Source organism: Ranitomeya variabilis, chromosome 7 (genome assembly GCF_051348905.1).
Source record: "Ranitomeya variabilis isolate aRanVar5 chromosome 7, aRanVar5.hap1, whole genome shotgun sequence".
NCBI classification, from domain to species: Eukaryota; Metazoa; Chordata; class Amphibia; order Anura; family Dendrobatidae; genus Ranitomeya; species Ranitomeya variabilis.
Genome location: NC_135238.1, coordinates 52,674,390 through 52,699,117, shown reverse-complemented (window position 1 = coordinate 52,699,117; position 24,728 = coordinate 52,674,390). Strand labels below are relative to the sequence as shown.

Sequence of the window (24,728 nt, the reverse complement as noted above, 5' to 3'; positions counted from 1 at the left end):
ACTCCACAGAAGTGACGGTGCTACTGCCTAATTTCCTAGGTTATAAAATGGAAGCCCTTTAGGTTGTTTTAAGAATCATATCTTTATCTGTTTGTCACACAGGGAAACCCCTCTTACAAATCTCCGTATATAGAGGAACCACTATAACTTATCATTTTCGTAAAGTGCTGGGTAATTTGAAGAAAAAAGATTTTCCTGTAGCCAAAATACTATTAACCAGATAATCATTGAATCCCCCGCAGATAACGGACCTGTCACTGCACCGCTTGCCTCGTGATAAGATGGGTGCACGTACTCACTACTATATATAGTTACTAGTGTCATCACTCAGCTCCACTTATGTCTCTTCGGACAATGTGAGCAGTGCCGAGACCTCCGAATAATGAAGCCGTGATACTGTAGATACCACGCTGTGAACCTTTCTCTGGATGTGGATACCTTACACGTTAACGATGAGATAAATGGGAGATGACGGTTAACTGGGACATAGCAGTCCATGGCCCGAGTGTATTATATTATAGAGAAATAGGACTTCCTATTATTACCCCACTTATCACCCATTTCAACAGCATACTCTATTTAAATAAAACTGTGAACCAAAGTTTGTTTTTTTGCCACAATTTATCAATAATGCTGTGAACATGGAGAATTTGCTGTGTTTTTGGAAAATTGTTGCATTGGGAACACATTGTGAGTAGGGTTGAGCGACTTTCATTTTTTTAAGATCGAGTAGGGTTTTGGGAAACCCGATTTTGTCCAGAGTCGAGTCGAGTGCAGTCGGCCGATTATCGCTAAAAGTCGGGGATCGACCGAAACACGAAACCCAATGCAAGTCAATGGGGAAGCATAGTCGGCAGTGAGTGGAGGCCAGGAAAACACCTACAGTGCCCATTTTAATGCCAAAAACATCCATTCTTGTTTCTGAAGCTTGCCAATCTTAATTAACTGTATAATAATAGTTGGGCATAGGGAATTGGGGGAAAGTTGTGGGGGGAGTAGGGCTGGCTCAAGTTTTTCGTGGGCCCAGGAAATGCGGACTACGTCACGGCGGTGTTGCAGGGAAAGGTAAGTATTTAAAAGTTGCAAGTGCTGTGATCCTGAGCAAGCAGGGGGGGGCCCACTCGTTCGCATTGGCACTGGCACAGGGCCCCTCAAAGTACGGCGGTGTGTTTGCATGGCGGGGGCGCCTCCCACCAGCAGCGACACTTTTGCGTACTCTGAGGGGCCCTGTGCCAGTGACGTCGCCAACGAGTATGCCCCCCCACCTGATGAAGGAACCTGCACTTTCATCTGCACCTTCCTCTTTGTCCCTGTGTAAGGTGGTATAACATGCGGGAAGGGGAACCTTACTTTCAGCAGGGACAGATTCTGGCTGTGTAGAGTACAAGGGGAATGTAGTGGTCTAGGTCAATGTACCAGCAGACTCATTTAGCAGTGGCTGGGCAATGGGCAGGATGAGGAGGAAACAGATATAGGGCCAAAGAATAAAGTAGGCTACATGCAGTTCAAAATTGGTAACAGGACTAAACAGGCAGCATTGCTTTGTTCAGTGGAGTAGCAAACCCAAGAGCAGCAGACACTGTTTCAAGGGCCTAACCACACTAGTAGGCCAAATGCAGTTTAATATCTGATAGTATAGGGCGAAAGCCAGAATGTGGAAGCTCAGCTTTGTTCAGTTGAGGACAACACCAGGGAGGGGCAGACACCTTTAGTAGGCCGGAAAAGCCTATTGCATTTTTTAAAATGGTAATTTGGAGCAGAAGGTTGAAGCTCAGCTTTATTTAGTTGAGGGCAACACCAGGGAGGGGCAGAAGCCGTTAGTAGGCCCTAACCACCATTTTTTTTTTTAAAACCACTTAATGAGAGCCGGAAGGTTGAAGCTCAGCTTTATTTAGTTGAGGACAACACCAGGCAGGGGCACACAGACAGACACCTTTAGTAGGCCGGAAAAGCCTATTGCATTTTTCAAAATGGTAATTTGGAGCAGAAGGTTGAAGCTCAGCTTTATTTAGTTGAGGGCAACACCAGGCAGGGGCACACAGACAGACACCTTTAGTAGGCCGGAAAAGCCTATTGAATTTTTTAAAATGGTAATTTGGAGCAGAAGGTTGAAGCTCAGCTTTATTTAGTTGAGGACAACACCAGGGAGGGGCAGAAGCCGTTAGTAGGCCCTAACCACCATTTTTTTTTTTAAAACCACTTAATGAGAGCCGGAAGGTTGAAGCTCAGCTTTATTTAGTTGAGGACAACACCAGGGAGGGGCAGAAGCCGTTAGTAGGCCCTAACCACCATTTTTTTTTTTTAAAACCACTTAATGAGAGCCGGAAGGTTGAAGCTCAGCTTTATTTAGTTGAGGACAACACCAGGGAGGGGCAGAAGCCGTTAGTAGGCCCTAACCACCATTTTTTTTTTTAAAACCACTTAATGAGAGCCGGAAGGTTGAAGCTCAGCTTTATTTAGTTGAGGACAACACCAGGGAGGGGCAGAAGCCGTTAGTAGGCCCTAACCACCATTTTTTTTTTTTAAAACCACTTAATGAGAGCCGGAAGGTTGAAGCTCAGCTTTATTTAGTTGAGGACAACACCAGGGAGGGGCAGAAGCCGTTAGTAGGCCCTAACCACCATTTTTTTTTTTAAAACCACTTAATGAGAGCCGGAAGGTTGAAGCTCAGCTTTATTTAGTTGAGGACAACACCAGGGAGGGGCAGAAGCCGTTAGTAGGCCCTAACCACCATTTTTTTTTTTAAAACCACTTAATGAGAGCCGGAAGGTTGAAGCTCAGCTTTATTTAGTTGAGGACAACACCAGGGAGGGGCAGAAGCCGTTAGTAGGCCCTAACCACCATTTTTTTTTTTAAAACCACTTAATGAGAGCCGGAAGGTTGAAGCTCAGCTTTATTTAGTTGAGGACAACACCAGGGAGGGGCAGAAGCCGTTAGTAGGCCCTAACCACCATTTTTTTTTTTAAAACCACTTAATGAGAGCCGGAAGGTTGAAGCTCAGCTTTATTTAGTTGAGGACAACACCAGGGAGGGGCAGAAGCCGTTAGTAGGCCCTAACCACCATTTTTTTTTTTAAAACCACTTAATGAGAGCCGGAAGGTTGAAGCTCAGCTTTATTTAGTTGAGGACAACACCAGGGAGGGGCAGAAGCCGTTAGTAGGCCCTAACCACCATTTTTTTTTTTAAAACCACTTAATGAGAGCCGGAAGGTTGAAGCTCAGCTTTATTTAGTTGAGGACAACACCAGGGAGGGGCAGAAGCCGTTAGTAGGCCCTAACCACCATTTTTTTTTTTAAAACCACTTAATGAGAGCCGGAAGGTTGAAGCTCAGCTTTATTTAGTTGAGGACAACACCAGGGAGGGGCAGAAGCCGTTAGTAGGCCCTAACCACCATTTTTTTTTTTTTAAACCACTTAATGAGAGCCGGAAGGTTGAAGCTCAGCTTTATTTAGTTGAGGACAACACCAGGGAGGGGCAGAAGCCGTTAGTAGGCCCTAACCACCATTTTTTTTTTTAAAACCACTTAATGAGAGCCGGAAGGTTGAAGCTCAGCTTTATTTAGTTGAGGACAACACCAGGGAGGGGCAGAAGCCGTTAGTAGGCCCTAACCACCATTTTTTTTTTTAAAACCACTTAATGAGAGCCGGAAGGTTGAAGCTCAGCTTTATTTAGTTGAGGACAACACCAGGGAGGGGCAGAAGCCGTTAGTAGGCCCTAACCACCATTTTTTTTTTTAAAACCACTTAATGAGAGCCGGAAGGTTGAAGCTCAGCTTTATTTAGTTGAGGACAACACCAGGGAGGGGCAGAAGCCGTTAGTAGGCCCTAACCACCATTTTTTTTTTTAAAACCACTTAATGAGAGCCGGAAGGTTGAAGCTCAGCTTTATTTAGTTGAGGACAACACCAGGGAGGGGCAGAAGCCGTTAGTAGGCCCTAACCACCATTTTTTTTTTTAAAACCACTTAATGAGAGCCGGAAGGTTGAAGCTCAGCTTTATTTAGTTGAGGACAACACCAGGCAGGGGCACACAGACAGACACCTTTAGTAGGCCGGAAAAGCCTATTGCATTTTTCAAAATGGTAATTTGGAGCAGAAGGTTGAAGCTCAGCTTTATTTAGTTGAGGGCAACACCAGGGAGGGGCAGAAGCCGTTAGTAGGCCCTAACCAAAGTTGAAGGCCAAATGCAGTTTAATTTCTGATACTATAGGCCGAAAGCCAGAAGGTGGAAGCTCCGATTTAGACAGTGGAGGACAATTTGAATTAGGGACTGCAGACAGACTTAGTAGGCTGTCCCCTGTGGACCATGCATCCACCACATTAACCCATTGCGCCGTAATGGACACGTAATCTTCCGTGGCCATGCCTACAGGTCCATGCGTCTGTTGTCAGGTGCACCTTTGTACTCACAGATTGCCAGAGTGCATGGACAATGCGGTCTTCTACATGCTGGTGGAGGGTTGGGATGGCTTTTCTCACAAAAGAAGTGTCGACTGGTTAGCTTGTAGCGTGGTACAGCGTAGTCCATCATGGCCTTATTAATAGTAAATAAAATATATAACTAGGCTCTATGAACTTTTAAATAGGTTCCAGGGGTACACGGGCAGCATTGGTGTGGTCAGTGGAGGAGTATTGCAAGTAGGGGCCGCAGACAGGCTATCAAAGGCCTAAAATAACAAACAATAGGCTCATGGCAGTTTTACAGCGGTTACATGGATACACGGGCAGGCAACTTGGTGGTGGTGAGTGGAGGAGTATTTAAAGTAGGGACCGCAGACAGGCTATCAAAGGCCTAAAATAACAAACAATAGGCTCATGGCAGTTTTACAGCGGTTACATGGATACACGGGCAGGCAGCTTGGTGGTCAGTGGAGGAGTATTTAAAGTAGGGACCGCAGACAGGCTTCAAAGGCCTAACATAAGAAAATGGGCTGGCTGTAGGCACTTTATAATTGGTTCCAGGGGTACACGGGCAGCAGTGGTCTGGTCAGTGGAGGAGTATTGCAAGTAGGGGCTGCAGACAGGCTATCAAAGGCCTAAAATAACAAACAGTAGGCAGTCATGGCAGTTTTACATCGGTTACATGGATACACAGGCAGGCACTCCAGGCAGCATTGTGGTCAGTGGAGGAGTATTGCAAGTAGGGGCCGCAGACAGGCAATCAAAGGCCTAAAATAACAAACAATAGGCTCATGGCAGTTTTACAGCGGTTACATGGATACACGGGCAGGCAACTTGGTGGTGGTGAGTGGAGGAGTATTTAAAGTAGGGACCGCAGACAGGCTATCAAAGGCCTAAAATAACAAACAATAGGCTCATGGCAGTTTTACAGCGGTTACATGGATACACGGGCAGGCAGCTTGGTGGTCAGTGGAGGAGTATTTAAAGTAGGGACCGCAGACAGGCTTCAAAGGCCTAACATAAGAAAATGGGCTGGCTGTAGGCACTTTATAATTGGTTCCAGGGGTACACGGGCAGCAGTGGTCTGGTCAGTGGAGGACTAGTGGAAGGAGGGACCGCAGACAGGCTTCAAAGGCCTAAAATAACAAACAATAGGCTCATGGCAGTTTTACAGCGGTTACATGGATACACGGGCAGGCAGCTTGGTGGTCAGTGGAGGAGTATTTAAAGTAGGGACCGCAGACAGGCTTCAAAGGCCTAACATAAGAAAATGGGCTGGCTGTAGGCACTTTATAATTGGTTCCAGGGGTACACGGGCAGCAGTGGTCTGGTCAGTGGAGGACTAGTGGAAGGAGGGACCGCAGACAGGCTTCAAAGGCCTAAAATAACAAACAATAGGCTCATGGCAGTTTTACAGCGGTTACATGGATACACGGGCAGGCAGCTTGGTGGTCAGTGGAGGAGTATTTAAAGTAGGGACCGCAGACAGGCTTCAAAGGCCTAACATAAGAAAATGGGCTGGCTGTAGGCACTTTATAATTGGTTCCAGGGGTACACGGGCAGCAGTGGTCTGGTCAGTGGAGGACTAGTGGAAGGAGGGACCGCAGACAGGCTTCAAAGGCCTAAAATAACAAACAATAGGCTCATGGCAGTTTTACAGCGGTTACATGGATACACGGGCAGGCAGCTTGGTGGTCAGTGGAGGAGTATTTAAAGTAGGGACCGCAGACAGGCTATCAAAGGCCTAACATAACAAACAATAGGCTCATGGCAGTTTTACAGCGGTTACATGGATACACGGGCAGGCAGCTTGGTGGTGGTGAGTGGAGGAGTATTTAAAGTAGGGACCGCAGACAGGCTATCAAAGGCCTAAAATAACAAACAATAGGCTTATGGCAGTTTTACAGCGGTTACATGGATACACGGGCAGGCAGCTTGGTGGTCAGTGGAGGAGTATTTAAAGTAGGGACCGCAGACAGGCTATCAAAGGCCTAAAATAACAAACAATAGGCTCATGGCAGCTTTACAGCGGTTACATGGATACACAGGCAGCTTGGTGGTGAGTGGAGGAGTAGTGCAAGGAGTGTCTGTCCCAGTACTCCCAAAATATAAATAGATGTTAATGTCTCGCAAAACAACCACAACAAAAAAAAAGGTGGCATACTTAGGTACAGGGGTGGGCTCATCTACTGAGTTTCTGACATAGTAATTTGGCAGTAACTATTTAATGGTGCCAATATAGGACACAGACACAGACTACTTTAAGTTGCATCATAGATGTCTACAAATTTGTATTGTCAGTGCCAGACATTGAATGATGTCAGCGAATAGACTAAAGATTGGTGGAGCTGTGCGACATAATTTTGGACGTGGTAGAGCACATTTTGAGCTTGGGTAGGGGGGAACTCTCTTGAGGCCGGCGGGACCGCCCCAGGGCCCCTCATGTTACAACGGTGTGTCTGACGTTGGGTGCGCACCACCACCGCCAGAGACACTACATTGTACTATGAGGGACCCAGTAGCAATGCCGTCAACCAAAAGCGAGCACACCCACCTCTTCAGACAAACAGCAGTCTCACGGGTGCTTGCGCCAAGTCGCGATACCACGGCCCCGTGTGGGGAGTTTTGCCATTTAGGGAGGTGTAAACATGTCGTATGCTGTACAATCAGCTGCAGCAAATTAGACATTAGAAAAGTAATTCACAGGCAAGAGCTTTTCATAGGAAAGCTAGGTGTCGGCCGGGCAAGGTGGGGCAAAAGATTTCGAAATCCAGTTGTGGTTCATTTTAATGAATGTTAGATCGTCAACATTTTGGGTAGCCAGACGAGTCCTTTTTTCGGTTAATATTGAACCTGCAGCACTGAATACTCTTTCTGATAGGACACTTGCTGCCGGGCAAGCAAGCTCCTGCAATGCATATTCTGCCAATTCTGGCCAGGTGTCTAATTTGGAGGCCCAGTAATCAAATGGGAATGACGGTTGAGGGAGAACATCGATAAGGGATGAAAAATAGTTAGTAACCATACTGGACAAATGTTGTCTCCTGTCACTTTCAATTGATGCAGCAGTACCTGTCCTGTCTGCGGTCATAGCAAAATCACTCCACAACCTGGTCAGAAAACCCCTCTGTCCAACGCCACTTCTGATGTGTGCACCCCTAACACTCCTAGTCTGCTGCCCCCTGGAGCTCGTGTGAGAACGATCACGTGCGCTGTGTGCTGGGAATGCCTGAAGCAAACGGTCAACAAGAGTTGATTGTTTGGTTGCTAATATTAGTTCCAAGTTCTCATGTGGCATAATATTTTGCAATTTGCCTTTATAGCGTGGATCAAGGAGGCAGGCCAACCAGTAATCGTCATCGTTCATCATTTTCGTAATGCGTGTGTCCCTTTTTAGGATACGTAAGGCATAATCCGCCATGTGGGCCAAAGTTCCAGTTGTCAAATCTCCGGTTGTGATTGGTTGAGGGGCAGTTGCAGGCAAATCTACGTCACTTGTGTCCCTCAAAAAACCAGAACCCGGCCGTGACACGCAACCAATTTCCTGTGCCCCCGGGAAAGGTTCGGCATTAAAAATATACTCATCCCCATCATCCTCCTCGTCCTCCACCTCCTCTTCACCCGCTACCTCGTCCTGTACACTGCCCTGACCAGACAATGGCTGACTGTCATCAAGGCTTTCCTCTTCCTCTGGTGCAGACGCCTGCTCCTTTATGTGCGTCAAACTTTGCATCAGCAGACGCATTAGGGGGATGCTCATGCTTATTACGGCGTTGTCTGCACTAACCAGCCGTGTGCATTCCTCAAAACACTGAAGGACTTGACACATGTCTTGTATCTTCGACCACTGCACACCTGACAACTCCATGTCTGCCATCCTACTGCCTGCCCGTGTATCCTCCCACAAATAAATAACAGCACGCCTCTGTTCGCACAGTCTCTGAAGCATGTGCAGTGTTGAGTTCCACCTTGTTGCAACGTCTATGATTAGGCGATGCTGGGGAAGGTTCAAAGACCGCTGATAGGTCTGCATACGGCTGGCGTGTACAGGCGAACGTCGGATATGTGAGCAAAGTGCACGCACTTTGAGGAGCAGGTCGGAGAACCCAGGATAAGTTTTCAATAAGCACTGCACCACCAGGTTTAAGGTGTGAGCCAGGCAAGGAATGTGTTTCAGTTGGGAAAGGGAGATGGCAGCCATGAAATTCCTTCCGTTATCACTCACTACCTTGCCTGCCTCAAGATCTACTGTGCCCAGCCACGACTGCGTTTCTTGTTGCAAGAACTCGGACAGAACTTCCGCGGTGTGTCTGTTGTCGCCCAAGCACTTCATAGCCAATACAGCCTGCTGACGCTTGGCAGTAGCTGGCCCATAATGGGACAACTGGTGTGCAACAGTGTCATCTGCCGATGGAGTGGTTGGCAGACTGCGTTCTGTGGAAGAGCTGTAGCTTCTGCAGGAGGACGAGGAGGAGGAGGAGGAGGGGGTGCGAACGCCTACAGCCAACTGTTTCCTAGACCGTGGGCTAGGCACAACTGTCCCTAAATTGATGTCGCCTGTGGACCCTGCATCCACCACATTCACCCAGTGTGCCGTGATGGACACATAACGTCCCTGGCCATGCCTACTGGTCCATGCATCTGTAGTCAGGTGCACCTTTGTACTCACAGATTGCCTGAGTGCATGGACGATGCGCTGTTTAACATGCTGGTGCAGGGCTGGGATGGCTTTTCTGGAAAAAAAGTGTCGACTGGGTAGCTCGTATCGTGGTTCAGCGTACTCCATCAGGGCTTTGAAAGCTTCGCTTTCAACTAACCGGTAGGGCATCATCTCTAACGAGATTAGTCTAGCTATGTGGGCGTTAAAACACTGTGTACGCGGATGCGAGGATAAGTACTTCCTTTTTCTAACCAGAGTCTCATGTAGGGTGAGCTGGACTGGAGAGCTGGAGATCGTGGAACTTTCGGGTGTGCCGGTGTACATGGCAGACTGAGAGACGGTTGGAGACGATATTGTTTCCGCCGGTGCCCTAGATGCAATATTTCCTCCTACAAAACTGGTGATTCCCTGACCCTGACTGCTTTTGGCTGGCAAAGAAACCTGCACAGATACTGCCGGTGGTGCGGAAAATGGTGGCCTTACAGTGACGGAAGGGATGTTGCGTTGCTGACTAGCTTCATTGGCCGAGGGTGCTACAACCTTGAGGGACGTTTGGTAGTTAGTCCAGGCTTGAAAATGCATGGTGGTTAAGTGTCTATGCATGCAACTAGTATTTAGACTTTTCAGATTCTGACCTCTGCTTAAGCTAGTTGAACATTTTTGACAGATGACTTTGCGCTGATCAGTTGGATGTTGTTTAAAAAAATGCCAGACTGCACTCTTCCTAGACTCGGATCCCTTTTCAGGGATTGCAGACTGAGCTTTAACCGGATGGCAACGCTGTGCTCCAACAGGTTTTGGCTTTGACACGCGTTTTGGGCCAGATACGGGCCCGGCAGATGGAACCTGTTGCGATGTTGATGCCTGCTGCGGCCCCTCCTCCACCTCCGCTTCTGAACTACTGCCGCCTGCACCCTGTTCCCCCAATGGCTGCCAATCGGGGTCAATAACTGGGTCATCTATTACCTCCTCTTCGAGCTCGTGTGCAACTTCGTCTGTGTCACTGTGTCGGTCGGTGGTATAGCGTTCGTGGCGGGGCAACATAGTCTCATCAGGGTCTGATTGTGGATCTGTACCCTGAGAGGGCAATGTGGTGGTCTGAGTCAAAGGAGCAGCATAGTACTCTGGCTGTGGCTGTGCATCAGTGCACTCCATGTCAGAATCTACTTGTAATGGGCATGGCCTGTTAAATGTTTCACTTTCTAAGCCAGGGACGGTATGTGTAAAGAGCTCCATGGAGTGACCCGTTGTGTCGCCTGCTGCATCCTTCTCTCTTGTTGTAGTTTTTGCTGAGGAGGACAAGGAAGCGACTTGTCCCTGACCGTGAACATCCACAAGCGACGCGCTGCTTTTACATTTACCAGTTTCGGAAGAGGAGGCAAAAGAGCTAGAGGCTGAGTCTGCAATGTAAGCCAAAACTTGCTGTTGCTGCTCCGCCTTTAAAAGCGGTTTTCCTACTCCCAGAAAAGAGAGCGTTCGAGGCCTTGTGTAGCCTGACGACGAAACTGGCTCCACAGCTCCAGACTTAGGTGGAATATTTTTATCCCCACGACCACCTGATGCTCCACTACCACTACCATCATTACCAGCTGACAATGAACGCCCACGACGACCTCTTGCACCAGACTTCCTCATTGTTTTAAAATCTTAACCAAAGTAACTTTATTTGTTGCTGTCAAACAACTTACACGGTGAGCTATAACTTCAGTATGATTTCAATATCCCTTAACAGGTTGGTGAGACCACAAGGAAAATCAGGCACAATGTTACACACTCTGTTTTCTGTGGCACAAAATCACAGAGATGACACACACGCAGGACTGTCACTCAAGCACTAATGTCAATATTAATCTCCCACCTAATTTATGTATTTTTTTTTTTCAGGGAGACTTTAGAAACCAAATAATAAGAAAATAAATAAATAAATAAATAGGCTTTCTATAGCCCACTGAATGAGAGATAGCACACACAGCAGTGGCACACAAGCCCTGACTGAGGCCAATATTTTTCTCCCACTGATTGATGTAGTGTTTTTGTGTTGAGGTAGAATTTAGAACAGAAATCACGGGAAAAATAAATAGGCTTTCTATGGCCCACTGAATGAAAGGGAGAGAGGTGGCACACCCAGGAGTCAAGACTGGCACACAAGCTGAAAGGGCAATATTACTCTCCCACTGTTTTTTTATGTATTTTTTGTTTTTTAAGGGAGACTTTAGAAACCCAATAATATTTAAAAAAAAAAATAAATAGGCTTTCTATGGCCCACTGAATGAGAGGGAGAGAGGTGGCACACCCAGGAGTCAAGACTGGCACACAAGCTGAAAGGGCAATATTACTCTCCCACTGTTTTTTTATGTATTTTTTGTTTTTTAAGGGAGACTTTAGAAACCCAATAATATTAAAAAAAAAAAAAAAAAAGGCTTTCTATGGCCCACTGAATGAGAGGGAGAGAGGTGGCACACCCAGGAGTCAAGACTGGCACACAAGCTGAAAGGGCAATATTACTCTCCCACTGTTTTTTTAGGTTTTTTTTTTTTTTTCAGGGAGACTTTAGAAACCAAATAATATAAAAAAAAAAAAAAAAAAAAATAGGCTTGCTATAGCCCACTGAATGAGAGATAGCACACACAGCAGTGGCACACAAGCCCTGACTGAGGCCAATATTTTTCTCCCACTGATTGATGTAGTGTTTTTGTGTTGAGGTAGAATTTAGAACACAAATCACGGAAAAAATAAATAGGCTTTCTATGGCCCACTGAATGAAAGGGAGAGAGGTGGCACACCCAGGAGTCAAGACTGGCACACAAGCTGAAAGGGCAATATTACTCTCCCACTGTTTTTTTAGGTTTTTTTTTTTTTTTCAGGGAGACTTTAGAAACCAAATAATATTAAAAAAAAAAAAAAAAAAATAGGCTTGCTATAGCCCACTGAATGAGAGATAGCACACACAGCAGTGGCACACAAGCCCTGACTGAGGCCAATATTTTTCTCCCACTGATTGATGTAGTGTTTTTGTGTTGAGGTAGATTTTAGAACACAAATCACGGAAAAAATAAATAGGCTTTCTATGGCCCACTCAGTGAGAGATGGCACACACAGGGATGGCACTGTAGCAGAAATGCCAATCTTAATCTCCCACAAAAAAAAAAAAAAAAAAAACTGTCCTACAATTACTATCTCCCTGCAGTAATGTAAGCCAGGTATGGCAGGCAGCAATAGGAGTGGACTGATGCACAAATTAAATAAAAAGTGTGGACAAACAAAAAAGATAGCTGTGCAGAAAGGAAGGAACAAGAGGATATGTGCTTTGAAAAAAGCAGTTGGTTTCCACAGTGGCGTACACACAGCAATACAGCTATCACGGAGCCTTCTAGGGCAGCCCAATGAGCTACAGCGCTGAGGGGAAAAAAAAAAAAAAAATAGCTTCCACAGTCCCTGCACACCGAAGGTGGTGTTGGACAGTGGAAATCGCTGCAGCACAAGCAGTTTGGTGGTTAGTGGACCCTGCCTAACGCTCTCCCTGCTTCTGACGAAGCGGCAGCAACCTGTCCCTAAGCTCAGATCAGCAGCAGTAAGATGGCGGTCGGCGGGAACGCCCCTTTATAGCCCCTGTGACGCCGCAGACAGCAAGCCAATCACTGCAATGCCCTTCTCTAAGATGGTGGGGACCAGGATCTATGTCATCACGCTGCCCACACTCTGCGTTCACCTTCATTGGCTGAGAAATGGCGCTTTTCGCGTCATTGAAACGCGACTTTGGCGCGAAAGTCGCGTACCGCATGGCTGACAAGCACAGGGGTCGGATCGGGTTTCATGAGACGCCGACTTAGCCAAAAGTCGGCGACTTTTGAAAATGATCGACCCGTTTCGCTCAACCCTAATTGTGAGATCACAGCTCTATAGACATTTAACTTTCCTACCAAAATAAGTATAAAATATGTTAATATTATTCAATATATTTTTGGAAGTATATTTAAGAACTGGATACGCTGGGACAACAGGAAAGACATTTATGTCAAGTGGAGTTAAGTATGAGGATCTCATATTATGGGTTGGATACACTGGACATTTTTAATCTCCGCAACTCACCTTTTTGTCCTTTTTCTAGACATTTCGACCCTTGGTTCTTACATACTTTTTATGGGATTCATTTTTCAGTTGACTCCATGTCATGTATACCTATTACACACAATTTTATGTGATGTTGCAACTAATTATGTATTACCAAAACACTAGATCAGGACGTACAATTAGGTCAGGACTACAAGGTTACTTTGGTCATGAAACATCTACACTCAGGCAAGTTGCATGACCAAAAAAATATGCACAATATTTGTCTGCTAATTGCTGTCATGTAACTATTTTACAGATTGCAGAAAAAAACCCTAAAGTGGCAAGATCACAGACTACTCATAGTTGAACGCAACTTATACTGTGGTCAATAACGGTAAACTCACGCACAACTTCTGTATTTTTGGTGACAACGGAATCACAGTTGCATTTTTGGTGCTCGGCATTGGAACCACATTGACATACGTTAGATAAGATGTTGCAGCGTGACTATGAGATTTTCACGTTGTATGGCCAAAAGTCACTGTGAACGCTAAGCCTCAATGCTATCTTCTCAAACTTTTAATAACTGTATGCACTTGATTTCTTGCTAATAATCTAGTTATATACCTTGATAATGGAGTAGAAGTTTTCTTGGATCAGTTTAAAATTTAAAAGGGGTTCTCCACCTTGGAGAACCTCAACTTATTAAAAGGATCCCTTGACACTAAACGGGTAAAACAATCGGTTCTCTTATTGCGACCTCCAGCTATCAACTGTTTTTTTATTCAAAAATCTGTCAGAACCACGTCAGGAGAGACTAAGCATTCCAAAGTGCCGATTCAAGTCAAGGTGTTGTCTGTGTAATGCAATGCAGAACAGGTCCCTCAGAACAAGAAATGTTCTTCGTAACTCCTTCCATCCTGATCAAGAGGTATGGATCCTGAACAAGGTTTCGACCAGTATTAATTCCTCAACTAGCGATACGAAATGTGTTTTCTGAAATGGACAATCCTGTTCAGACGTACTTTTAGAATTCATAAGATATTATGTATGTACAAAAGCTCGGACTGGTCCACGGAGGAACAGAAGAAACCCCAGGTGGGCCCCTCACACTCTTGCATTAGTAGTGTTTGGCACAGTACACCTAATTCAACATGTATTGAGAAGGGGATCATCTCATCATTGATTTAAGAAACTACCCAGTTTATTATTATTATTTACAAACATTGGTCACATAATATTGCTGGTAGCTGAAGAGTGGGCCCATAGAATCAATGTTAGTGGTGAGCCCTTGGCTGTATGTACATGAAAAATGGGGACAGATTCCGGCACAACCATCCAGGGATAAAATGGATTCTTTATTCAAACGTAGTTAGAACATTAAAAGGTGAGGCCTTGTACTGACACGTTAGGGTGACTAAGGGTGTGTAGACACCTGTAACGCGTCAGGTACGAGGCCTCGTCTTTTAGTGTTTTAATTACGTTTGAATGAAGAATCCATTTTATCCCTGGATGGTTGTGCCAGAATTTTTCCCCATTTTTCGTCTACCTTCCTGTGATCACCAGTGGAAGCGGCACCCTCAGGAGGAACTCGGGGCCAAATTTCCAGCCACACATTCTCAGCGTGGTAAGCTCCTTCGTCCCTCTCCCTGTGTCTCACTGTATGTACATAAAGCAATTATCATGGCCATATAAGATGGAACGATGCTAAAGGAGCGCTCATGGAGCTCTTTGTATGGGTTTGCTTGATTTCACTGTGCAATCCTAATGGCATACAAACACAATAGAGTTCAGGTGGAAATCTACTAAAGCAGGTCAGCTACATCTTTCAGAAATAATGAATTCAGCTAAGCCCCAGGTTGCTGTTAAATATTTAATCAAAATTTATAAAAGCTAACAGCAAGAAATATATGATGCATTTCCTATTTTGAAAAGAAAACTGCATTAAGGGGAAAGGAACACGGGACTTTAATCACCGTTGGTTACACACAATAAAACCCTTAATATGAAGCAATTAATTTTTACTTCTAGCGTCTCATGCTGGCCACCAAGGTTCTGAGCACTTCACTCTCAGCAAAACCGCTTTCATTCCAGGAATCTTTTGTAAGCGCGCAGTTGGCGACTGCTTTTCAAACGGCAAGGTTTTGTAATGCCGGCCAACATGCAGCCCTTCACTAGCAAATTTCTGATTTAAAGAAAAAAGTCAGTTTAGCCGATGAAAGAAAATAATGGATACCCTACTTGAGCACCATCCAAGAGTTATTTTTTGTTGAGTGCCTTGTCGTTCTCTACTTTTTGAAAGAAAATAATGATCACAATGAGAGGCAAAGAGCTAGAATATTAACGCAAATGTGTCCATCGTAAAGGCTGATATGATGGAAATGTTATGAGTGAGGTGATGCATGGTAGCAGTAGCTCATTGCACCAGGATAACGTGGCATGTTGTGCTATTCACACTCATTATAAGGGCCCGTGCACACAACCAATTTTCTTTACACAACCATTGTCACCAGTTTGTTCTGTTAACGCTCCTCCTATGTAGGAGCGTTAACAGAATGAACGTAATAGGCTGTAACCAAACAGCAACTGTTAATTTTAAAGAAAATAAAAATGTATGGGCTCCCGGGTAATTTTAATAAACAGCAGATGTTAATATTCTGGGAAGGAACCAATAGCCATAAAGATTCCCAGGCTGTTAATATCAGCTCACAGCTGTTTGCTTAGCCTTTACTGGCTAGTTTACAGGAGGACCCCAGAAAAAAATTGACATATGGTCCCCATATAAAATATAACCAGCAAAGGCTAGGCAGACAGCTGCGGGCTGACATTAATAGCCTAGGAAGGAGCCATGGAAATTGGCCACAACCATACTAAAAATATTAGCTCTCAGCTGCCTCAGAAAAGGCGCATCCATAAAAAACATGATATTCACAGATTTCACTCATACATATGATATTTTATGGCACTGTGCACATGTCCGATTTTGGGTGGAAAAAACAGAAACATGTCCGATTTGGATAAGAGAGGTCGGATCAAAATCGGCAATGCGAGTCTATGAGTCCGTAAAAAAATAGGGCCGCACTCGGATGGCATCTGAATTTCACGAACTGACAGAAAGGAAAAAGTGAACATACGCTTTATTTTCTCTACACGTACGAGAAACCCTGATGACATTCTGATTTGATCTGAATAATCGGTACGTTTTTCAAGTATGTGGAGAAATTGGTCGTGAGAATCTACCATAAATCAGAGGTCTTCAGGATCCATAACAAGACAGATTATGGAATCTTCAGTTCTGTTGAGGCATAAGTGAAACAAAACCCATGAGTCCATGACTGGTGGTAACTGTGTACTCTATGAGTATTTCCAAGCCTACTGCTCGACTTTGATTAAAAATATTGTCCAATCTGGGCAACTATTTCATAAAGTAAAACCACCATGACAATCAATTGTGTTACCCAAGTTTGACTATTTAAAACCCACGGATGTTAACCTTGGGCGAAACCTCTGACATAGGCATATGTCAGCCATTATGTTTTCCTATAAGGTAGAAGAAACTATGCCAATGTGCAAGGATGGTATATGGATATGTTTCATATATGAACCATGGGTTCTCCTACTGAAATTTATGCATATGATTAAACCCATAGAACGCTCAAAAACTATTTGGCGATGTTCAAAGTTTTCTGATACTGGAAATTTGACACATCTGTTTAAACAGTGTCATCACATCAATGCAAAAAAATGTTGAGCAACGTTGAAGGGTTTTTCAGGGATCCTGTCATCAAATATCTCACCACTTAGCCTTCGATGTAGTGTTATTTAAGAAGGCAGAACATCTTAAAAATATCCATCTGGATAACCCACGTAAAGATTATACAAAAATGTGGCAAAAATGCATGTTTTTTACGCTGAATTTTCCTATCAAAACTCTGGGTTTTGCAGTAGAAGAACCCTAGAGGCAGGGAACTTAGATTAGTGACACCATTACAGAGGTAAAATTAAAGTAAAAAACTCTGAAGTGGTGCTTTAAGCAAGCGACAGTGCACTGAGGAGTCTAATGGCAGATATAGATGAGCTGATAACTGGTGGATCAGTGTTTCTAATAATGCTGGTTTCTGATTATTATTGACCAGTGTATACATGCTGGGAATCATCTGAAACACTCATTTGTCAGTGATCAAATGGTTTGTGCTAAAAATGATGGTTATTGGGAATATGCTGCTAACAATGTGATACTGTATGGGGACAGAATGGTCGTAATAGCGATTGTTCTGTTGCCGTCATTTTTTGTCTGCCTGCTGTCCTTTAGGTGAAGATATGGCCCAAACATCAGTCTGCCTTGGGATTACATGAAGTGACAGAAGGATTTGCACAAGCCTCATACACAACAGAAGTCCTGTGGTTAGTTCTCTAAGATGTTTGGAACAACCTCCCTGCCAAGTTCCTTCAAAAACTGTGTATAAATGTCCCTATAAGAAATGATGCTGTTTTGAAGGCAAAGGTTGGTCACTGCGTGACCCAGCAGCTGTGACTGTGACCCGCGATAACCTACCCCTGGTAAGACTGTCAGTAAGAGTGCTGCGAGGTCATGCTGTCGGATGTCAGCATGACCCTACAGCTGTGACTGTGACCCACAGCGGTGACCTGTAGTAAAAAGCTTACCACAGGTCAGCAGGCGTGGGCTGATGAGACTAATGCTCCCATCGGGCTACGTCTGTTGTCAGCTGTTGATGGGAGACGTAGTCTCACAGTTAAAAAAAAAAGTAATATAATTACATACACATTCACATAAAAATAAAAAAATTACACTCATAACACCAAATGCCCAATGCCCTCTTCTCCTAGAAATAATGTAAAATAATAAACCAATATATACTCACCTTCTCTTCCATAGTCCACATAATCCCGAGTTTCGGAAGATGTGATCGCTCTACCCGGCCAACGGCGCCACTGGCAGGAGGTATTTGCTCAGTGACTGCTCTCACAGTCATCAGGATAGTCATGGGACATTAGGGATTATCGTCTCTGTGGACAGTTGAGCAATATTGTGGTTTATTATTTTATTTTTGTTGCAGGAGAAGTTGGCTTCGATGGATTAGGAGTTTGGTGAGTATAGTTTAATTAAGATTCATTAAAGCAGTCTGTGTCATTATTTCAAATAAAGGACTTTGTTCTGGGTGTGTGTTTTTATACAATATCACTATGGGGTTAATAATGGATAGGTGTCTTATAGAGACCTTTCTATTACTAACCTGTGGGCTTGATGTCACCTGACAATATAAAGGTGACATCAACCCCACAAATATGAACTCCACTTGCCACCATTACAGGGCAAATGGGAAGAGTGAGGCTAAGCACCAGATATGACACATCTTATAGATGCGTCTTTTCTGGGGCGGCTGAAAGCTGATGTGCTTAGTCTTGGAGGAGCCAATATCCATTGCCCCTTCCTAGGCTATTAATATCAGCCCACAGCTCTCTGCCTAGCCTTGCTGGTGATATTTTATAGGGGGACCCTATGTCAATTTTTTCTGGGGTCCCCCTGTAAACTAGCAAGTAAAGGCTAAGCAAACAGCTGCGAGCTGATATTAATAGCCATTGAACCTTTATGGCTATTGGCTCCTCAGAATATGAACGTCTCATAGTCATTGGTTTTCCCTTTGCTGTTTATTAAAATTACGTGGGAGCCCACGCAATTTTTTTAAAAAAATTTTAGTCTTTAAAATTAACAGTTGCTGTTTTTACAGCCTATGTACATTTGTTCTGGTGACAATGTGCGTGTGTGTTTGTGGGTGTTTCTGTTTGTGTGTGTGTTGGTGTTCGTCTGGAATTTTCAAGGCGGAGTGGCTTGCGCCAAGTCTGTCTGAGGTAGACTTCTTGAGCCTGCAGCCTCTGACAGGTGTGACAAATATTTGGCTAAATGGCAAGCTTTTAATATTTCTGCCTCTGGTTACGCTTCATCACTGCTTTTGTACTACACATATTTCAGTTATTAAACAGGACCATTTGGTCAAAAAAGGTGTGGTCTTACTTTCTTCCTGTTGCTCCACTGAGTACGCCATTTTTAATTTTATTTAAATCCTCCATACGGTTCCAGAGACGTGGGCGTAGTTATTTATTGCAAAGTTTTATGGTCTTTATTATGGGGGTGTGGCTCATAGGGTAATTATGCAGAGCAGCCTAAAAACACCCCAGCCCCCGAGAATCCTATGAGCCACGCCCTCTAGGTTCATTCCATAAAAATTTGTACTGAGTAAGCAGTGGAAAGAAATTAATAGCAAAACTGGCCACTTTGATTTGGTGACAGATCCTCTTTAAAGGGCGCCTTTGAAATAATTAATTAGCTGCACCTAGCAGCATTATTTTTGGAGAAGTCACTAATTAATACAGAGGTCTTCAGGAAAACTCCACAGAACCGAAAGTAAGGGCTGTCATGTTGTTCTCCCTGAGGTATTAAGAGACTCATCCATTAGATGTGAATCACCTTGTTTAACCTAAGACTGAACATAATGACACATTCCTGTCTGCCAGATGCCTGCCAGTCACATTTCCTACCAGCCATGAAGATATGAGTGCAAAGACGACAGGTGGAAGACGACGTGCTGTTGCATACTGAATAACATATTACATGCGACTAGAGAAGATGTGATCATAAGGCCGGATCTAGAGACTTATTTGTTCTAAGCAATATCCATCATAATAGGCCATAACCAGTCTATGTTTGAAGGTAAACGTAATTGGGTAAACCCAAATTTACATACACAGAGTCGCTACCCAGTTCTGAAATCAGTGGGTTTGGATACATTTTCTTTAATGTTTCTGTACATGACACAATGCATTCTACAAGCAATCTCAAGTTAAATTCCCCTAGGAGGACTAATAAAAATGTAAAAAAAATATTTTTTTTAAAATGAAATACATTTAAAAAATATATAAAATTTCTTATTACCCCCTTTTCTGGGAATGAAAATAAAATCTATTTAAAAAAAATAAATAACATATTTGGTATCACCACATTCATAGCTGTCTGCAGTAATAAAATCTAACACTATTATTAACCTTAAATTATCCCATACAGTGAATGCTGAAATAAAAAATAACAATATGCAAATTGCAAAATCGCTTTTTTTTGTCACCTCCACATGACAGAAAAATATAGTAATAAGAATTTTTTTGCAACAATAAGGTTGCAAAGGTCTTGAGACAGCTCACTGTTTTTACCCATCATAAGATTTTTCATGTGTGGCACCTTGGTAATGAGATATTGGTTTATAGTTCATCATTTGATCCATCTGGTATTCTTTCTCACTAAGTGGCAGGATTGCTTGCTAATTACTGATAGATTTCAGCTGGTGTCATGACATTCCATGGCTTTTTGTGCCTCTCTTTCTTCATGTGTTCAATACTTTTTTCACTGTGTCATTTCTCATTATTACTCGTCATAACTTAATTTATGGACATCTATGAGTTGATTTCTTGGCCTGTGTGCATTGGATGAGTTGTTACCGACATCTGGTGAGGATTTCATGTCAATAGCACCTTTAGAAATATATTTACTTAGATAACTGTTGACGTGTTCAATACATATGTCACCTGCTGAACATACCGTATATTTTCTCAAATTATAAAAGGACTATGAGTTGTAATAGTGTACAATTGGTTTCATAAGCAGTGCACGTAATGACATATGTGCCACTTTCTGTGCTGAAAGGCCTCAGTAAGAGCCAAGAGCTTCGCTGGTGATTGACACATGCAGGCAGCAAAAACCTGAAATATGTCATGTCAAGGCCAGAAGTAATTGTCTTCTGCTGTCTGGCATTGTTTAAACCTATCATCACTAGTATATACAGTAGAGACCAAACGTTTGGACACACCTTCTCATTTAAAGATTTTCATGTATTTTCATAACTATGAAAATTGTACATTCACACTGAAGGCATCAAAACTATGAATTAACACATGTGGAATTATGTACTTAACAAAAAAGTGTGAAAGAACTGAAAATATGTCTTATATTCTAGGTTTTTCAAAGTAGCCACCTTTTGCTTTGATGATTGCTTTGCACACTCTTGGCATTCTCTTGATGAGCTTCAAGAGGTAGTCACCGGGAATTATTTTCACTTCACAGGTGTGCCCTGTCAGGTTTAATAAGTGGGATTTCTTGCCTTATAAATGGTGTTGGGACCATCAGTTGTGTTGTGCAGAAGTCTGGTGGATACACAGCTGATAGTCCTACTGAATAGACTGTTAGAATTTGTATTATGGCAAGAAAAAAGCAAAGAAAAATGAGTGGCCATCATTACTTTAAGAAATGAAGGTCAGTCAGTCTGAAAAATTGGGAAAACTTTGAAAGTGTCCCCAAGTGCAGTGGCAAAAACCATCAAGTGTTACAAAGAAACTGGCTCACATCAGGACCGCCCCAGGAAAGGAAGACCAAGAGTCACCTCTGCTTCTGAGGATAAGTTTATCCGAGTCACCAGCCTCAGAAATCGCAGGTTAACAGCAGCCCTGATTAGAGACCAGGTCAATGCCACACAGAGTTCTAGCAGCAGACACATCTCTACAACAACTGTTAAGAGGAGACTTTGTGCAGCAGGCCTTCATGGTAAAATAACTGCTAGGAAACCACTGCTAAGGACAGGCAACAAGCAGAAGAGACTTGTTTGGGCTAAAGAACACAAGGAATGGACATTAGACCAGTGGAAATCTGTGCTTTGGTCTGATGAGTCCAACTTTGAGATCTTTGGTTCCAACCACTGTGTCTTTGTGCGACGCAGAAAAGGTGAACGGATGGACTCTACATGCCTGGTTCCCACCGTGAAGCATGGAGGAGGAGGTGTGATGGTGTGGGGGTGCTTTGCTGGTGACACTGTTGGGGATTTATTCAAAATTGAAGGCATACTGAACCAGCATGGCTGCCACAGCATCTTGCAGTGGCATGCTATTCCATCCGGTTTGCGTTTAGTTGGACCATCATTTATTTTTCAACAGGACAATGACCCCAAACACACCTCCAGGCTGTGTAAGGGCTATTTGACCAAGAAGGAGAGTGATGGGGTGCTACTCCAGATGACCTGGCCTCCACAGTCACCAGACCTGAAGGCAATTGAGATGGTTTGGGGTGAGCTGGACCGCAGAATGAAGGCAAAAGAGCCAACAAGTGCTAAGCATCTCTGGGAACTCTTTCAAGATTGTTGGAAGACCATTTCCGGTGACTACCTCTTGAAGCTCATCAAGAGAATGCCAAGAGTGTGCAAAGTAGTCATCAAAGCAAAAGGTGGCTACTTTGAAGAACCTAGAATATAAGACATAATTTCAGTTGTTTCACACTTTTTTGTTAAGTATATAATTCCACATGTGTTAATTCATAGTTTTGATGCCTTCAGGGTGAATGTACAATTTTCATAGTCATGAAAATACAGTTCTGCAGGTAAATCAGATTACAAAAAAAATTCTCCTTTCTTTATTTCAGAAACTGCTCCACTCTTTTCCCCAGGATGCGTCTGGTATTGCAGCTCAGTCTGATTTAAAAGTTGATGAGACTGAGCTGCAATACCAGATGCAGCCTACGGACAGGGAGGCGCTGTTGTGAGAAAAAAAATCAACCTCTTTTTTTTTTATATATAAAATGTTTACAATGAGCCTCATATTGTTAAAACAGTTTGCTGAGGTGTAAACATGAGAGTAAACCAGGGAATGTTTCCCCAATTTTAGACATATGGATTATTTTATTATTTTACTTCTTCCGCTTACCTGTAAATACTAGGCTGGCATTCTGAAGCTCTTCTTGAGGAACCTTGAAACTGAAGGACTCATTGTAAAATGGGTCAATGGTGCCTCTCATGCATGATGTCTTTTTGGTTTTTGCTAACTTTAACCCATGAACCAGCTGGATTTTCACAAATGGATCTGTCCAAAAATAAAGTAAAGCCTAGTCATAATTATATAGTAATAACTACACAGATTACAGAAAAGCAGATACATGTACAAATATATATATACAGTATATATATATATATATATATATATATATACACACACATATTTTTGCTAAGTTTTTGATGCGTTTTTTCCCATTGGGTGAAATAGGAATGAGTATAAAATGCTGAAAAATAAGCAGCAGCTGCATGAGATTTTGAGAAATCTCATTCATTTTGCTGGTACAGTGAAATGCTGCTTTTTTCATGGGAAAAAAAAGTGCTGAAAAAACAAAGGAAAAAATGTGCCCAAAAAAGCAATGTGTGAGCATACCCGTAAATACTGCACTTTTCATGCAGCAAAAATATGCAGTGTCAGAAAATCACCAAAAACTCACCTTCAAGTATGAGAGGCCTGGAGCAGTTTGCAAAAGAACAGTGATGAAAATTCCAGTTGAGAGGTGTAAGAAGTGTGTCGATGGTTATAGGAAGCGATTGATTGCAGTTATTTATTGCAAAGGGTGTGCAACCAAATATTAACAGTCTGGCCAATTTTTGGGGCTTTGTGTGAAAGTTTTCTTTTTTCTCTATTCCTTTTGTTTTGTTCCAATACACACAAAGGAAATAAACAACATGTGTATAACAAAACGAGCAAGTGCAATAATTTTCTGGGAGCAATACTTGCTTTTCTGGAACAATTTCAAGGGTGCCAACACTTTCGGCCATGACTGTAAATATATATAGGGGAATTCTAAATCAGCACATTTATCACCTATCTACAGCACAGATAGATGATAAATCAGTGAGGGTGCAACTACTGAGACCCCCAGCGATCACTAGAACAAGCTATGGATCGATGCTGACCATGTGTCAGTTTTTACAATTCTTGTTGCATCCCTTTTTCATATATGAAAAAAAAAAAAATTCTATTCTCCTATCCATTAGACGACATTCCCTCAGTGAGTTTTTGGTGAATTTTTTTATGCTGCATATTTTCAAAAAACGTAAATAACCTATTTTACTTAATGGGTGCAGAAAATCTCAACATCAAAAACTCACCAAAAGCTCTTTGTGGGAAAGTAGTCTTAAACAGTAAAGTACGGACAGCACATGGATGACATCAGAGCGCAATCCGTTTTTTTTTCAGAGCCATTGCCTTGTATTTGAGAAATTGATCCGCAACACAAATCAATGTAGGATGTTTTCTCCATTTTTAAAAATAAATAAATAAATTTGCGGACAATCAGTCTGCAAAACTAAAGGACATGTGAAAAGAGGCATTCATTGTAATGGGTACATGATCTACCCATAAAAATAATGGATAGCACAAGTACCAAAAAAACAAATGTCTGAAGATCTGCGACTGGTTCAGAATAGATGAGTACATGCAAAAAAGTCAATTTTTCATCCAGGCAGACAATTTGTCATCAGTATGCTACTTGTATTGTCATCATAAACAAATTATTAAGCAATAAATGGCAAAATATAGTTTCCTATATTAATTACTGTAATGGATCTGTAAAAAAAAACCCAGATACTGTATGGATCAAAACCCTATGTGATTCGGTTTTTGCGCACCCAACGGCTTATAATGGGTGAGTCTGATCCAAAATACAGAACAAAATAGCCCATACTGCAATTTTTTTTTAATCGCAGACCATCAGTCCATGTGTAAAAATGTTCTCGTGAAATTCCA

General features: G+C 43.0%; 1 protein-coding gene across 4 annotated transcripts in view; it reads right to left on the bottom strand.

Moving 5' to 3' along the window:
* SYT17 (synaptotagmin 17) overlaps positions 1 to 24,728 on the bottom strand; it is a 112,856-nt gene that overhangs the window by 10,528 nt on the left and 77,600 nt on the right. For all 4 annotated transcript variants that reach the window (XM_077275091.1, XM_077275089.1, XM_077275090.1 and 1 more), the window contains exon 7: positions 22,869 to 23,024. In XM_077275091.1, coding sequence (XP_077131206.1) covers positions 22,869 to 23,024 — 156 coding nt within the window. The remainder of the gene's footprint in view (positions 1 to 22,868; positions 23,025 to 24,728) is intronic.